This window comes from Ranitomeya variabilis, chromosome 7, assembly GCF_051348905.1.
Source record: "Ranitomeya variabilis isolate aRanVar5 chromosome 7, aRanVar5.hap1, whole genome shotgun sequence".
NCBI lineage: Eukaryota > Metazoa > Chordata > Amphibia > Anura > Dendrobatidae > Ranitomeya > Ranitomeya variabilis.
In genome coordinates, this window is record NC_135238.1 from 57,692,301 (window position 1) to 57,709,684 (window position 17,384).

The 17,384-nt window shown below is 40.4% G+C and overlaps 1 protein-coding gene across 3 annotated transcripts in view; it reads right to left on the reverse strand.

Annotated features, from left to right (window-relative positions):
* Positions 1-478: 478 nt before the first annotated feature.
* CPPED1 (calcineurin like phosphoesterase domain containing 1) overlaps positions 479-17,384 on the reverse strand; it is a 98,339-nt gene continuing 81,433 nt past the window's right edge. For 2 of the 3 annotated variants that reach the window (XM_077275153.1, XM_077275154.1), the window contains exon 4: positions 479-4,610. In XM_077275153.1, the coding sequence (XP_077131268.1) occupies positions 4,381-4,610 (230 nt within the window). In that variant the 3' untranslated portion in view covers positions 479-4,380. The remainder of the gene's footprint in view (positions 4,611-17,384) is intronic. The other variant, XR_013218187.1, reaches the window with a different exon arrangement.

Sequence of the window (17,384 nt, forward strand, 5' to 3'; positions counted from 1 at the left end):
TTTTCCTCCAACTGAAAAGATATTAAAAAAAATACACGTGATATTGCGGTGTTCAGAAAAAGTCCAATCTATCAAAATATAAAGCCAATCAACTCGATTGATAAACGCCATAAAAGGAAAAGATTTAAGAACGCCAAAATTACGTTTTTCTTGCTCACCATAATTCCACAAAAAATTCTGTAACAATTGATTCTAAAGTCACATCTATCCACAAATGGTACTAATAAAAATGTTTTTCTCACAGTTTCAATTTCACTCTTGGAATGTTTTTCCTCTTTTCCAGTATACTATGTGATAAAAAGAAAGGTGTCATTCAAAAGTACAACTTATCCCACAAAAAACAAGCCCCATATGTCTATGTGGACAGAAAAAAAAATATAGGTGTGGGAAGAAGGGGAGGAAAAAAATGGAAATATGAAAATGGGCTTGGGGGTGAAGGGGTTAATTAACAAAAGAAATAAGTGAAACACAACTTAAATATAATTCAATTCTTTATTTTGCATAGATTGTCATTCATTGAAATTATTTTTCTAATAATGTGATAAAGGAAGAATACAGCAGACACAAGTGTGATAATGTAGGTAGCAACAGCAGACAGGATTTTCACACCAGGAATCATGAAACACGTGGACAGGAGGCATAAAAAGTTATTTGGTTCCATTGTAAACAGACATACCGGTATATTGGACTTCCAAAAAGTAAGAAAATCGGCACAAAACTCCAGTTCTGCATTTGTTTCAACAAAAACAGAGAGCTCCCCTTCAGTCTCTGTGATGGTGACATATATGGAGGGGGTTGGCTGTCAAGCTCCGTTCATTAGCAAAGTCAGCCCCTTACTTTATTTCTATATTAGCTGTGATGGAGAAGGGGGCTGGCTTAGCTAAAAACCTGAGACAACCAAACAGTCAGTCCCATTTAGCACATACTGACACCCAGTGAAAGAACTCTGACTATAATGAAAAAAATGCAGAAGTGGAGCTGCTGGGACTGCAAATAGGGGTCAGAAATCAGTACACCTGTGCCAGTTTCATAACTATGCAAATTGCTTCATCAGGGAGGAAGACAACGTGAGCTCTAGTGCCACCTACTGGAAGTAGCCATCCTAAAATTCGATATTGACCCTTTAACGAGCCTTGCCATATGACTTTGGCTTTTATCCTACGTCATGTGACAAGGCTCGTTAAAGGGTCAGTGTTGACTTTTAGGATGGCTACTTCTAGAGTTCTAGTCTTCTTCCTCTCTGAAGACGCAATTTGCATATTTTATTTCCAAGAGGAGTATTGCGTGGCCTATAAGTCTCCTTATACTGGCATGTCACACTCTCCACAATAAGAACTGCTACCCAATTTTATATCCGAATTTCATAATTAAAGTACATTTTTTGTATTTTTATGTTCCCAGAGAAACTCTTTAAAGGGGTATTAAATGAAGAAGAAAAACTTAGATCAGTGATGATTCTATGATGTGCATGAAATGAGGGCGTCATCTGCCTGTATCAGGTTGAGCCTAGTTTACGACTGGTATCACAGCCTTTATATGTAATTTCTTACATGATGATATCTTGCATAAAAGACATAACCAATTCTTTTTGAGCAAGAATGAGTCATGGCCTTTCTCTACTCTACTGAATAACAGCATCTACCCCTTATGTATCACAGCTTGTATAGCATGTATTAAACTGAATCTAGTCATACACAATGCACATAAAGCAAAAACCAAGATCATTGCAAAAATAATGTGAAAATAATCATCTGTTATAATAGTCATCACACATAGAAGCAAGAAGAACTTTAGTAAATCAAAATGTCTGATACAAGAACTTGCGTAACAATGGCAATAAAGCTTACTTTGAATTTACTAGTCATTTACCTTTTCTACCCCCTCACTGTTGTATCTAAAAACTGCAGACTTGAAGGTGGACGACAACCTATATGGTTCCGATTACAGCTTCCATATAGATTATCCCGAGTATATGACTCAGTTATCTCCATAGTCCCAACAGTTGGTTGGCCACCGATCAATTAACAGATGAAGACTTTTTATTAGACCCTTGGGGTGGGGCCATCTCATTGAGGCCTTGGAGGTAACTTCCAGAGGTGGGGAAATGTAGTGTTACAGGTGAGATGAATGGTTTTTCTTGTAATACATAGGCAGGCTAGGTAAGTCCAGGTTCTGCTCATAGTTTCCCATTCTATGTTCTGGCTCAGAGTGGTTGGTCCTAAGTGGTGTACCCTTCTAAAACACCCATATACCCTAAGAAGGCATACGTATAGTGGTCACCGTTCTACAAAACTAGAGTATCTAACCACTAGTGATGAGCGAACGTGCTCAGATAAGGCGTTATCCAACCAAGCTCGGGTACTAACAGTGTCTTCGACGTGCTCGAATACTATGTTCGAGTCCCCATGACTGCATGTCTCTCAGGGATTGCCTAACCATGTATATAATAATTTGAATTATCATCAAGACCCACAGACTAATATGAGTAATGCAAAGTCAAAATTATTAGAGGCAGAGGCTAAGACATGCCATTACTTCTTACAGGATGAACCAACACGTCGCAGTTTAATGAGTCTGCGAAGTCATTACTACCCAGTACAACTCTAATCTGTAATTTTAGAGTTTAACAAAATATCAAATCAATTTGCATTTTTAAAGCGTAATTATGGCCATAATCATGTGCATTAGAGAATGCAAACTGTGACCTGTGCAAAACAAGATTTACATAGCAAGTTAGAGGAATCTGCTACATCGGTAAAATTAACGTAGAGTCCAGAACAGATGACAACTAGGATTGAGCGAAATTAGTCTTATGTTTCAAAATGTATCGAAATAACTAACCAGCTACAGACTACATATACAAATGGAATAGGATGGAAAGGAACCTTGTATATCCTATGTAAACCTTTGTATATGTCCATTCTACCAATGACCTAAGTCTAACATCTTCCATAATCCGACCCTTGTTCCAGTCTTCAAATATTGCCTTGCCCTGCACCAGTTATCTGGAATCCGCTACCTCAATCAGATTCATTTCCGACATCCACAATTCACAAATGTCACATAAAAAACCCCACTAGTTTTAGGTGGACAAATCTTAATCACTAGTCTAACTTCTCAGTTTACCCTTTTCGACATTCACAGTATTCCCCACTCAATAGCACTTTATACCTGTGCTTACCCAGGTACCGGCTGATGATTAGTTTGTGCTGCATTATGTGTTACTACCTTTTTTTCCCCATTATTTTTATGATGGCTGGGCTATTATTCAATTTTTGCGTAATCCCTCCTAGATGGTAAGGCCCTCATTCCAATTGTTAGGACTATTACGGTAATTTGTTATTCTGTAATGTCTCATTTTTCATATGCGTTGAGGGGTAGAAGCTAAAAAGAAATGTTAAAGATTAACAGTGACTTTAATTTTTTTTTTCAGAAATCAATAGTACAACTGAAAATAAGAACCATTGTAATATATCCCATTAGGGAAATCTGCTTCTTTCTCTTCCAGAACCGATTATGTAATTCTCAAAATTCCAACGTCATAGATAAAATGTCTTTACCGACTACAGATTTTACCCTTATCAAGATAAGGAGATGACATTTGGTGCTCATAAAAGGTCTATGGAAAATTGTAGGGGAACTTGCAGCAGGATGTCTAGGCCAGCCTCTAGCTCCTCCCCCTTTGTGCTTTTAAAATCCTATGTAGAGTAAGGGGGAGGAGCCAGAGGCCGGCCTAGACATCCTGCTGCTAGTTCCCCTACAATTTTCCATAGAGTTTTATGAGCACCAACTGCCATCTCCTGTCTCAGTTATGGGGAAATCTGTCTTCACTGAATACAGATTTAACCTAAGAAAGAAGAGCGAAACATCTGTCCAAGAGGAGAAAGATTCATCAAATAAGATACAAAACATTTTTTTTTTCTGTGTATTACTGATTTATGAAATAAAAATTAAAATCACTCTTACTCATTAAGCATGTAGTACAAATATGTATGATAAAGACTGGTGGGGGGAAGGAGGAGAGAGCAGAGCCACACACCGACAAGAGGGTGGATCCTAAAACTCCTGCCTTGGACGCCAATTCCTTATCCTGCCCATGGGCCTTCAGGATCTGTTAGGGTCTATACACTAAATATATAGGGAATCCATCTCTACACTAACCGTCACCGAGCTTTGCCTGAAAAGCATAAAAAGCTAAACCGATAATTTAACTTCACAGAAGCAGAATTTTTTAATATTTCAGAAAGAAAATTTTCTAGTGTCATTTTCTAAAGCGTTAAAGTACCAGAAGATAAAATTGTAACAAGATCAAAGTGTAATCATCAAATCAATCAAATAAGCAGACATTTTGGAATATATGGAATATCGCCATTTCGCACTCTATTCCTTCCTCATTAAGTCCATGAGGTCTTCATCGAGACCTTGGTTTTTGAGTTGGTCTAGGCTATAATATCTATGCACAATCTGATCTTCTGTGACCACCACCACACGAAAGCCATGTTGGTCTTCGCCAAGCTGGCACCCGATGGCCGATGTCACTACCATGTCAATATCTTTGTAGGTTCCTCCAGCATTCCTATGGTAGTGTCCCGAGAATATGGCTTTTACTCCTGCGAGAGGAAAAAAAAACACACAAAATGTCAATTCTGCGTCAGATTCACCACGGCTCAGGAGAGTAGTGATGCTAGTTTGATAAAGCAGAAATGTGTACGAATTATTGTGTTACATTTTTCCAACAAGTATTTGTAACCACTAGTGATGAGTGAACGTGCTCGGAAAAGGTGTTATCTGAGCATGCTTGGGTACTATCAGTGTCTTCGGCGTGCTCAAAAAAATATATTCGAGCCCCCGCGGCTGTTAGACAGCCACAACACATGCAGGGATTGACAGACAATTCTTGCATTTGTTGCGCCTGTCGAACAGCCGCGAGAGAAGCAGCCGTGGGGACTCAAACATATTATGCGAGCATGCCAAGGACACTCGCTTAGCCTGAGCATGCTCAGATAACACCTTATCCGAACACGTTCACTCATCACTAGTAACCACCTTATTATAATCTGTATTTCAAGCACTAAGAGGATCAAATTCGTCTCTATAAACCACATATGTACTGCTGCGGAATCCTGGAACCACATAAGACGCTAATACTACCTTTGAAGAATTGTAATGCTTTGATTTGTCATCGATAATGACATACAGGAGTCAAGCTGATTTTACTTGCTCATCAATAACATTTCAGTAGTGAACGGTTCTGAAAGATACATATCAATAGCAACTGGCTGCCTGGCTCCTGGATTGGATATTTGATGAGATTGTAAATCAGCTAAGAAGACAGTTCAAAGAAAGAAAGATAAGTCTTATAGACCCTGTGGTCAGATTGAGCTCACTGACACATTCACAGCTAACTCATTTAGCAGTCTGCATGTACTGTTATATGTACTGCTATGTAAGAATCTAAACAGCTAAACATTTTCATTGTAACCTTAATGCAAAATTTATTTTTAGCTGAAAAAAATCATTCATTTAACCCCACAAACAAAGTTAATTTTAATCAACAGATCTTGGAATAATAAGAACTTCCACAATTGGATGTGTTTAAAAAAAAATGTTCCTGTGCTGATATAATCTTAGAAATGTGTCCCTGCTGTGTACTGTGTAATGGCTGTGTCTGACCGTGCAGGAACATGGTCTGATCATACCACAGCTCCTGGCAAATTACTAGATGGAAAGGTCCATGGCTACTTTGACTGTGTCATTCCCTTATTGAACATAATATAATCCCAATGGGCGTGGGTGGTAGATGGACCCACCTTGGCATACATGCGATATTTTAGAATTAAAAGAAATGACTAAATTCCCCAGTTGCTTTTTCTTATTGGTCCTCCCCCGATAAGCAGATTGGCCACTCGTTTCGATCACTTCTACAATTAAGTATTTGCAAAATACCTAGCCGAGATATACATTTATGTTCACACGTTGGGTTTTTTGGCTGCATTTTTTAATGCAAATTTTAAGCTGCGTTTTACAGTACCAGCAAAAGCTTTGACATTTTAGAAATCTCGTCCACGCATATTTTATTTATTTTATTTTTTTCCTGACCGATTTGGAAAACTGTTGCATTTTTGCAAACTGCAGTGTGTCACTTCTTTCAGCGTTTTTTCACCCATAGAGAGCAGTGAATAAGTGCAAAAACGCAGAAAAAAGTGCAGATATCAGGTTTTGCTGCCAAAACCTTAAGGAAGTTGCATAATCTCTCTTTTTTTTTCTTGGGGGGGGGGGGGGGCATTAAGCTTTATCGGCATGCACAAGAGACAATAACAAGCACAGCAAAATCTGCTTTGTTGCAGCAAAAACGCAAAAACGCAAAAAATGCAGCAAAAATGCAATATGTGAATACAGCCTAACCGTCTGCCAGCAGATCTATGTGTTAATAAGTTACTGCTATCCTATGGATTTACAGCTCTTAAAAATAGTTTGGGGATTTTTCCTCTTTACAACAAAGTAAACAATGTCATTCTTCTTGACGTTAATATAAGCCTTGAAGAAGTCTACGGTGAACAGACATTTTCACTTACAACCGGCAGTTTAGCAAATAAACTACTACTCCATCATGGTGAACACTTGGGCTTTAATACACGGTGAAGGAATGAGCAATGAAAGTCGAAAGTTTGTTTAATTTCAAGGAAACGGCTACCGTCGCCTCGTCTGAGAAATCCGTGGTGTAATGCAATGCGTAAAATATAGACTTGATCGGTTCAAAAAGCAATTCCTCCGTCAGTTGGATGTGATACACTACTTTCATTTGCTGATCAAGTTTTCTTTATTCTGTACAAGGCATGAATATCCACCTAGGGTACCAGTTACATCTATAATTCAGTGCATTAAACTTCAAAAGTCTTTTTTCTTTCCTGGCAGAGCTGTAGCCTTGCAACAAAGTAATTGAATAAAAAAATTAAAAAAAATAAATAAAAAAAAGTCTCAGTAAAACTTTTTCATGTTGCCAGAACTAAATAAACCGAGCTGAGAAAGGTGATGGCCATAATATATAGATAGCATTAGTATTCTCCTATCAGCACCTGGTGGGCTTGAGAAAAAAAGAATGTGTATTCATAGGTTATGATATGTAATTCTAATTATTATGACACCCTTCTTAAATATGACAAAGTGGAAGATGCAATGGATACTGACGTACTTTCACACACAGGGAACGTCAAATAAGATTTCAAATACCGTACACACTGTCGAAAAGCGTCTTTATTTTACTAAACCCAGACCTGGCCAGATATTAAAGGGAATCTGTCACCCCAAAATTCGAGTGTGAGCTGCGGCCACCGGCAGCAGGGGCTTATCTACAGTATTCTGTAATGCTGTAGATAAGCCCCCAATGCATCCTGAAAGATGAGACGATGGGTGTCGCGGTAAAGTCTGGGGCCTCCCATCTTCATACGTTGACGTCCTCTTCTTTTCTTCCTGCTGCGTCTTCGGCACAGGCGTACTTTATCTGTCCTGTTGAGGGCAGCGCAAAGTACTGCAGTGCGCAGGCGCCGGGAAAGGTAAGAGAGGCCAGTGCCTGCAGTACTTTGCCCTCAACAGGACAGATAAAGTATGCCTGCACAGCAGCCGTGGCAGGAAGAAAAAAAGAGGACGTGATCCTATGAAGATGGGAGGCCCCGGACCGCGACGCCCATCGGACCCGAACCGAACCGGGACCGCCCCTGGGCGAGTATAATATAACCCGTTTTTCTTATCTTTCATGGTACATCGGGGGCTTATCTACAGCATTACAGAATGCTGTAGATAAGCCCCTGATGCCGGTGGCCGCAGCTCATTCTCGAATTTTGGGGTGACAGGTTCCCTTTAATTGTAAGTATATCTGCCAGTACCCAGTATTCTGTCATTCAGCCTAAAAGGGCTCTGTAGGCTTCATAAATCACCAGTACAAGCAAAGAGAAGACATTTTTTATATATTAGCCAAAATTTGCCTTTTTTTCTGCTTCTAAGTCACTTATATACTGCACGGATCTCAAAGACTGCTTAAATCAGTTTACAGATCTGTCTTCAGTGAGAAATCAAATTACACCTTTTGGCTATAGAAGCTTGGAGGGAAGAAGCTGGAGTGTAAGGCCATGTTCGCATGTTGCATTTTTGCTACGTTTTTCGGCAGAACCTGCTCTCTTGACGGTAAAGAAGATGCTTATCAGCAGGTTTTGCCGTTTGTGATTGCGGATTATATACAGCTCTGGCAAAAATTGAGAGACCACTGCAAAATGTTCAGTTTGTCTGATTTTTCTCTTTATAAGTATATTTTTGAGTAAAATGTAAATTGTTCTTTTAGTCTATAAACTTCTGACAACATGTCTCCGAATTTCCAAGCAATAGTTTTTTTTTTTCTGAAAAGGAGAAATGGTCAAAGTAAAAAAAAACCCCCAGTGCTTACAGACCTCAAATAATGCAAAGGAAACAAGTTCATAATCATTTAGAAACAACAATACTAATGTTTTAACTCAGGAAGAGTTCAGAAATCAATATTTTGTGGAATAACCATGATTTTTAACCCCTTAGTGACCGATCCAAATTTTTAAAATCTGACCAGTGTCACTTTATGCAGTAATAACGCTGGAACGCTTCAATAAATTCCAGTGATTTTGAGACACATTTTACTTTATGATAATGGTAAATTTAGGTTGATATGTTTTGTGTTTATTTATGAAAAATATCAGAAATTTGACAAATGTAAAAACATTAACAATTTTCAAACTTTGAATTATTATCCCTTTAATCCAGATAATCATACCAAAGCAAACCATTAATAAATAACATTTCCCTCATCTCTGCTTTACATCAGCACAATTTGTAAAATGTTATTTTTTGGTTAGCATTTTAGGAGGTTTAAAAAAGTAGCAGTAATTTTTCATTTTTTCAAGGAAATTTGCAAAATTTATTTTTTTAGGGACCTGTCCAGGTTTGAAGTGGCTTTAAGGGTCCCATATATTGGGAAACCCCTTTAAAAACAACACCTCCTACCATACTGAAAACTGCTGTCAGGTACTTTATTAACACTTTAAGTGCTTTTCAGGAATTAATACAAAGTGACATGATAGGAATAATAAAGTTGATTTCTACCACCTAAATGTCGCTAACTTCTGAAAAGCCCGCTAGAGCCGACAGTCTCTAAGGCCGCTATTTGTTTGTGAATTGCCATCACAAGCATCGGGACCACAGAATCATGATCTCAGGGTGCCGATGGGAATAAAGAGGGAGAAGCCCCACACTCTTTTAAACATTTACAGTCATGGCCAAAAGTATTCACACCCCTGCGATTCTGTCCGATAATACTCAGTTTCTTCCTGAAAATGATTGCAAACACAAATTCTTTGGTATTATTATCTTCATTTAATTTGTCTTAAATGAAAAAACACAAAAGAGAATGAAGCAAAAAGCAAAACATTGATCATTTCACACAAAACTCCAAAAATGGGCCAGACAAAAGTATTGGCACCCAGCCTAATACTTGGTTGCATAACCTTTAGCCAACATAACTGCGACCAACCACTTCTGGTAACCATCAATGAGTTTCTTACAATGCTCTGCTGGAATTTTAGACCATTCTTCTTTGGCAAACTGCTCCAGGTCCCTGATATTTGAAGGGTGCCTTCTCCAAACTGCCATTTTTAGATCTCTCCACAGGTGTTCTATGGGATTCAGGTCTGGACTCATTGCTGGTCACCTTAGAAGTCTCCAGTGCTTTCTCTCAAACCATTTTCCAGTGCTTTTTGAAGTGTGTTTTGGGTCATTGTCCTGCTGGAAGACCCATGACCTCTGAGGGAGACCCAGCTTTCTCACACTGGGCCCTACATTATGCTGCAAAATTTGTTGGTAGTCTTCAGACTTCATAATGCCATGCACACGGTCAAGCAGTCCAGTGCCAGAGGCAGCAAAGCAACCCCAAAACATCAGGGAACCTCTGCCATGTTTGACTGTAGGGACTGTGTTCTTTTCTTTGAATGCCTCTTTTTTTCTCCTGTAAACTCTATGTTGATGCCTTTGCCCAAAAAGCTCTACTTTTGTCTCATCTGACCAGAGAACATTCTTCCAAAACGTTTTAGGCTCTTTCAGGTAAGTTTTGGCAAACTCCAGCCTGGCTTTTTTATGTCTTGGGGTAAGAAGTGGGGTCTTTCTGGGTCTCCTACCATACAGTCCCTTTTCATTCAGACGCCGACGGATAGTAAGGGTTGACACTGTTGTACCCTCGGACTGCAGGGCAGCTTGAACTTGGATGTTAGTCGAGGTTCTTTATCCAACATCTGCACAATCTTGTGTTGAAATCTCTTGTCAATTTTTCTTTTCCGTCCACATCTAGGGAGGTTAGCCACAGTGCCATGGGCTTTAAACTTCTTGATGACACTGCGCACGGTAGACACAGGAACATTCAGGTCTTTGGAGATGGACTTGTAGCCTTCAGATTGCTCATGCTTCCTCACAATTTTGTTTCTCAAGTCCTCAGACAGTTCTTTGGTCGTCTTTCTTTTCTCCATGCTCAATGTGGTACACACAAGGACACAGGACAGAGGTTGAGTCAATCCATGTCAACTGGCTGCAAGTGTGATTTAGTTATTGCCAACACCTGTTAGGTGCCACAGGTAAGTTACAGGTGCTGTTAATTACACAAGTTAGAGAAGCATCACAGGATTTTTCGAACAGTGCCAATACTTTTGTCCACCCCCTTTTTTATGTTTGGTGTGGAATTATATCCAATTTGGCTTTAGGACAATTCTTTGTGTTTTTTTCTTTTAAGACAAATTAAATGAAGATAATAATATCAAAGAATTTGTGTTTGCAATCATTTTCAGGAAGAAACTGAGTATTATCTGACAGAATTGCAGGGGTTTGAATACTTTTGGCCATGACTGTATAGGATATAGTCATTATTGACAGCAGCATCTAAGGGGTTAAATAGATATGGACGGTGACAACACTAATCGTGGCTGAAGCAGCAAATTGTCAGCTATAGTGGACAGCCGACAGCTGCTGGATTGTCACCTGTATGTGAATGATATTCTCTCATATCTCAGGTCAGTTAAAAGACGTATTGACGGTCATTAACCCCTTCAAGACGCAGCCCTTTTTCATTTTTGCGTTTTTGTTTTTCGCTCCCCTCCTTCCCAGAGCCATAACTTTACTTTTCTGTCAATATGGCCATGTGAAGGTTTATTTTTTGCGGGACAAGTTGTACCTTTGAACGACACCATTGGTTTTACCATGTCTTGTAGTAGAAAACGGGAAAAAAATTCCAAGTGCGGTGAAATTGCAAAAAAAGTGCAATCCCACACTTCTTTTTTGTTTGGCTTTTCTGCTAGGCTCACTAAATGCTAAAACTAACCTGCCATTGTTCATAGACACCAAACATGTCTAGGTTCTTTTTTATCTAAGTGGTGAAAAAAAAATTCCAAACTTTGCTGAAAAAAAAATTGCCCCATTTTCCTATACCCGTAGCGTTTCCATTTTTCGGGATCTCGGGACGGGTGAGGGCTTATTTTTTGCGTGCCAAGCTGATGTTTTTAATGATACCAGTTTTGTGCAGATACATTCTTTTGATCGCCCGTTATTGCATTTTAATGCAATGTCGTGGCCACCAAAAAAACCGTAATTCTGGCGTTTTGAATTTTTTCTCGCTACACAATTTAGCGATCAGGTTAATCCTTTTTTTTTTTTTTTTTTTATAAACCAGGCGGTTCTGAACACGGCGATACCAAATATGCGTATGTTTGATTTTTTTTAATTTTTATTTTGAATGGGGCGAAAGGGGGCTGATTTAAACTTTTGTATTTTTGTTATTTTTTTAAAACTTTTTTTTTTTTTAAAAACTTTTGCCATGCTTCAATAGCCTAGAAGCTGGCATGGCCTGATCGGCTCTGCTACATAGAGGCGATCATCAGATCGCTCCTATGCAGCTGAATTACAGGCTTGCTATGAGCGCCGACCACAGGGTAGCGCTTACAGCAAGCTGGCATCAACAACCATAGAGGTCTCAAGGAGACCACTGGTTGCTATGCCGACGCATCGCTGACCCTCGATCACATGACGGGCGGTATGATGGCCGGAAGCGGTATTTAAATGCCGCTGTCAGCGTTTCGCAGCGGCATTTAACTAGTTAATAGCGGAGGGTGGATCGCGATTCCACATGCCGCTATTGCGCGCACATGTCAGCTGTTCAAAACAGCTGACATGTCGCGACTTTGATGTGGGCTCACCGCCGGAGCCTACATCAAAAGGGGGAGACACCACATGCTCAGTAATAGTACGGGGCATGTCATGAAGGGGGTTAAGGGGTTTTAATCACAGCTTTCATGCATCTTGGCATGCTTTCCACCAGTCTTTCACACTGCTTCTGGCGCAAAAAATTTAAGCAGTTCTTCTTTGTTTGATGGCTTGTGACTATCCATCATCCTCTTGATTACATTCCAGAGGTTTTCAATGGGGTTCAGGTCTGGAGATTGGGCTGCCCATGACAGGGATTTGATGTGGTGGTCTCTTAATTTTTGCCAGGGCTGTATGTCAATTGCCTAAAATACGTTTAATAAATTACGTTTTATTCAACAAAAAACACAGCAAAAACGCATGGTTGCATTTTTACAGCGTTTTTGCACTTCACACATGCAGGGATTGCCCAACAAACAGCCAATCCCTACATGTGTTGCGGCTGTCTAACATGCAGCCGCAGGGACTCGAACACATTATTCGAGAATGGCGGATATGTATGCAGAAGTGCGCAGCTCTCAATCCTTCCTGCTATTTGTCCGGTGTTGTTGTATTATACCCAGTGTGAAGCCTACTCCAGAATACAATGTGCTTTACACGCCATTTCCTATTCTGCAGGACGTATTCTATTTACATTGAAAGGTCTCCGGTGAGTAGAAATGCAGATAATAGGAAACACCGTCGCCACCAGCAGAAAATCAATTTGTGGATAAATCTTTCAGTAATGATTTCTTTAAATGCTGTTGCAGCCAACACAGATTATTAAACTGGAACACAGCACTGTTTTCACAACATTTAGTATTTACTTTTTTCATATTAAGCTTTTATTTATAAATAATAGTTTTGTGATAGATCGATAGATACACACACTGTGTGCAGAATTATTAAGCAATTTGTATTCTTGATGATTAATTTTATTATTGAACAATTGCTGTGCTGTCCGTGAATCCAAAAGGTTAATAAACCAGAATATTTAAGAAAGTAAAACTGAAGGTTTCTCCTTCACCGCAAATCTTCTGTTTATTAAAGGGCAGAGAAGTTCTCTGTAGGGTTTATGTCAGATGATTAAAGGGCCATCTCATTATTCTTCCATCTTTAAGGGTTTAAAAGCCAAGCAGTGGAGACCTCCATGCAGCGATGGAGCAATGTCCTGCATTAAAATCATGGTTAATGGCTTCCTGGTTGCTTCACATTTGATTCTTTTCAAATCTTTGGCAGATAACACGGATTTTTTTTCATAACGTTTTTTGCAACTCTGTTGGCTATTTGCGAAACATTTGATGGTTCAGTGATCACGTTCCAATATCGCAGTTATCAGCCACCATTTTCCTGTAGCCCACCACTGAGAGATAAATGGCTCCTGCCTCGCACCGACGGACACCCCCTCCTCCCAGCCCAAGGCTCAAAGCATCGCTCCACTCAATGTGAATCAAAATTAATATCCCATATAGGTCTGGATTTGGAATGATACTCAAAATCAAAGTGGAAAATCAAATTCAGGAAATAGAAAAAAATCCAGCTCGACGAGGTGGTGAAAAAGCAAAGTCTTGGTACTTTATTCACTTCATATCAAAAAATAGAGGATAAAACAACAGCACAATAATTATTGTGCTGTTGTTTTATCCTCTATTTTTTGATATGAAGTGAATAAAGTACCAAGACTTTGCTTTTTCACCACCTCGTCGAGCTGGATTTTTTTCTATTTCCTGCATTCCTCACGCCTTGACACAGTGTTTCCGTGCTCCGAGCCTCCAGGGACTACAACTATGGTGAGCTGGATTTTTTCTTTTGAAAATCAAATTACAGGCTGATCCAACATCAGTGGAAATGCCTCAAGACAAGGAAATGATGCTCAGTAGTGAGTGTGGCCTCTACGTGACTGTATGACCTCCCTATAATGCCTGGGCATGCTCCTGATGAGGCGGCAGATGGTCTCCTGAGGGATCTACTCTCAGAACTCGATTAAAGCATTAATCAACTCCTGGACAGTCTGTGGTGCAACATTGTGTTGGTGAATGGAACGAGACATGATGTCCCAGATGTGCTCGATTGGATTAAGGTCTGGGGAAAAGGTAGGCCAGTCCATAGTGTCAATGCCTTCATTACATAGGAACTGCTGACACACTTCAGCCACATGATGCGTAGCATTGTCATGCATCAGAAGGAACCCAAGGTCAGTGCACCCGCATATGGTCTCACAATGGGTCTGAAGATCTCATCCCTGTACCTAATGGCAGTGAGGTGTGCGCTACTGAAGAGCAATGAATACTTACTGCTCTGCACACTGGGACTGTGCCCACACAGAGTATTCTGGCAGCCGTGCTCTGCTTGTGAGCAGCGAATGACGTCCCTGTCATGCGCTGCTTTCAAGCATAGAGCAGCTGTTGGCATCAGAACAAGATGCTTCGAAGGAGCGTCAGGAAGGTAAGTGTAATAGTTTGTTTTTTTAATGTTTTCTGATGGGGCCATTCATACCAGGATAGAGGTGGGTGGGGGCCAATCGAAGGATGGGGCCATGTATACCAGGAGCGGGGTTGGGGGCAAATCATACCAGAATAAGGATGGGTCCATGCATACCAGGACTGGAATGGGGTCCAATCATACCAGGATGCTAAAGAGAAATGAATATTCATTGCCCTCCAAGCCCATGGGCATGAAATGCAGTGAATATTAATTTCTCTTTAGCAGTGGGCACAGAAGTTAGCTGCAGCGGCCTGCTCCTGCCTTTGTGACCCGCTGCTCCGCCGATACCGCCTCCCCACCACAGCCAGAGACGGTACATCCGGACTATAAGATGCACCCCCCATTTTCCTCCACAGGAAAAAGAAAACGTGCATCTTAAAAACCGAAAAATACGGTAATTAATATGATTTCCCATTGCTGGAAATAAGGGGCCTAGGTTGACCCCTGGACAACCCCATTATAAAATTACACCACTCCACCAATATTTACAATGCTATCCAGGCGTGGTTGGTGAGGCATAATAATGTTCATAATAATGCAGTTAGAGAAATGGAATGTAAAATTACTATTATACTGCAAGATAGCATCATAAAGTACCGAATTGCTACCGCGCGGCACGTGGATACCGCGTCCTCCACTGACCAGGACACGCAGGCTCCATTCCACAGAAGGCAATATCGCCGGTTTCGGCCATCCCTGAGACACTGGCTGTGTCCACCTATATCTATGACCTTAATGAAAACCCACAATCTTTCGGGTCCACTAGCTTCCGTTCACGATCAAATATTGTGACTGATGAAGGTCCGGCTATAGGACCGAAACGTTTCTTCTGTTACTTACCGTGGACACCACTTTATCTGATTAAGTTAAGTCTGAGTGCCAAGTTTTCTGCTACCTGTATCAGTTATTATCAAGATACTCTAGACAGTAGAATTCACCTTATACTACTTTCTCCAGTACAGTACCCTGCCTCGACAATGCTATATTCTGCTATCTACACCAATATAGCTGCTCGTGTGATTTTACATAATTGTTGACTGGTTTGGTCTCTATCAGAGCTCAACACTTCTGCACGTTTCCACAAAGGTGCAACTGAGCAGTGTTTGTTGCCTCCTGTTAACAGATCAATGACCTGAAACTGCAAATGCTGCACTGTAGATGCAAATAGCAAAGGATTATCTTCTGCCAGATGCATCAACAGTGCAGCATTTGCATTTTTACATAACGGATTTACAGCAGCAGCCAACAAATGCAGCTCAGCTTCTGTCACGTTAGCACTGCTTAGTTATTACAAGCTTTGTAATAGGAGAGTTGATCTCTGATAGAAATCATCTAACAACGATATAAAACCGCAGAAGCCAGGAGCAATTTGCAAATTTTTGTTACTTGCTGCTACAAATCACCGAAGGTTTTTAGGTACAATGAGCTTTTTATACACTGCAATTTCCTAAACTTGTTTGTCCTACTGAACAAAACCTGAATGGGATGGAGCTGCAGGACCAGAGACAGCTACATACACAAAACACTGCTAGAAGAACTAACACTGAAGTGTAGTGGTGAGCGAATGTGCTGGGATACGGTGTTGTGTGACCATACTCGGGTGCTAACCGAGTGGCTCTGGCGTGCTCAAAAAATGTTCGAATCATGTGGCTTCATGTCTCACGGATGTTAAACAGCCGCAACACATGTGGGGATTGCCTGTTTGTCAGGTAATCCCTGCATGTGTTGCCGCAAGACATGCAGCTGCGGGGACTCGAACATACAGTATTTTTCGAGCACTCTGAAGTCAATCGGTCAGCACCCGAGCATGATCAGATAACACCTTATCCCAGCACATCACTACTGAAGTGTTAACATTACTTTTAGGGACCCCCCCATCAGATCTCACACTGATGGTCTATACGAACGTCACATTTTATTGTGAGCTGCTGAGACTTTCCTTTGTGGTTTTATACCTGAATATATTCTATGGCATTGTGTAAATTCAATTACCCTACTTGTCTACCAGAAATCAAGAGATGAGAACTTCGCAATTTTTAATAAAACTGTACAAAGCTTAATGAATTGCTTCATCAGTCTGCTAGTAAATACTTATAAAACCCGTATCTTGATCTACTCCCTTGATGTTCATAACGACGGTGAAGAATCTTCATGGATTGTTGCATTTTTCATTAAATAGCTTATGAATTTGTATTCAGATCTGGTGGAGCCTGAAAGAAGTAAACAGTTCAGCAAAGTAAAAAAGCGACATTACTGTTCATGTGCGCTAAAATAAAAAACCCATTCCTGCTCCAGAGGAGGATCAGGGAAAATGGAGCTCTAGACAGAGCAAGACTTTCAGACCTGTCCTCCAGTATAACCATAGGCAAACTCCCCAAAATACCTTCAGTTTGCATAACTGTCAGTGAGGACGTTACAGTAAATTATCTCTCGGAAACCTACATGTAAAAATGCTACAACCAACCCATGTCTTTTAGACAAGCATTGGTGTGAGCAGGGTCCTGGGCCAGGGATAGGTTTTGTAAGTGGTACCACTGAGGAGGCTTGTCCCACCACCGGGTTACAGCACAGAGGTTCATTAGGCTAGATAGCATGAAGACACTTATTCGCTGTCAGGTTATGGTTAACTCACAGCATTTTTGCAATCTCAGAACTTCCCTATG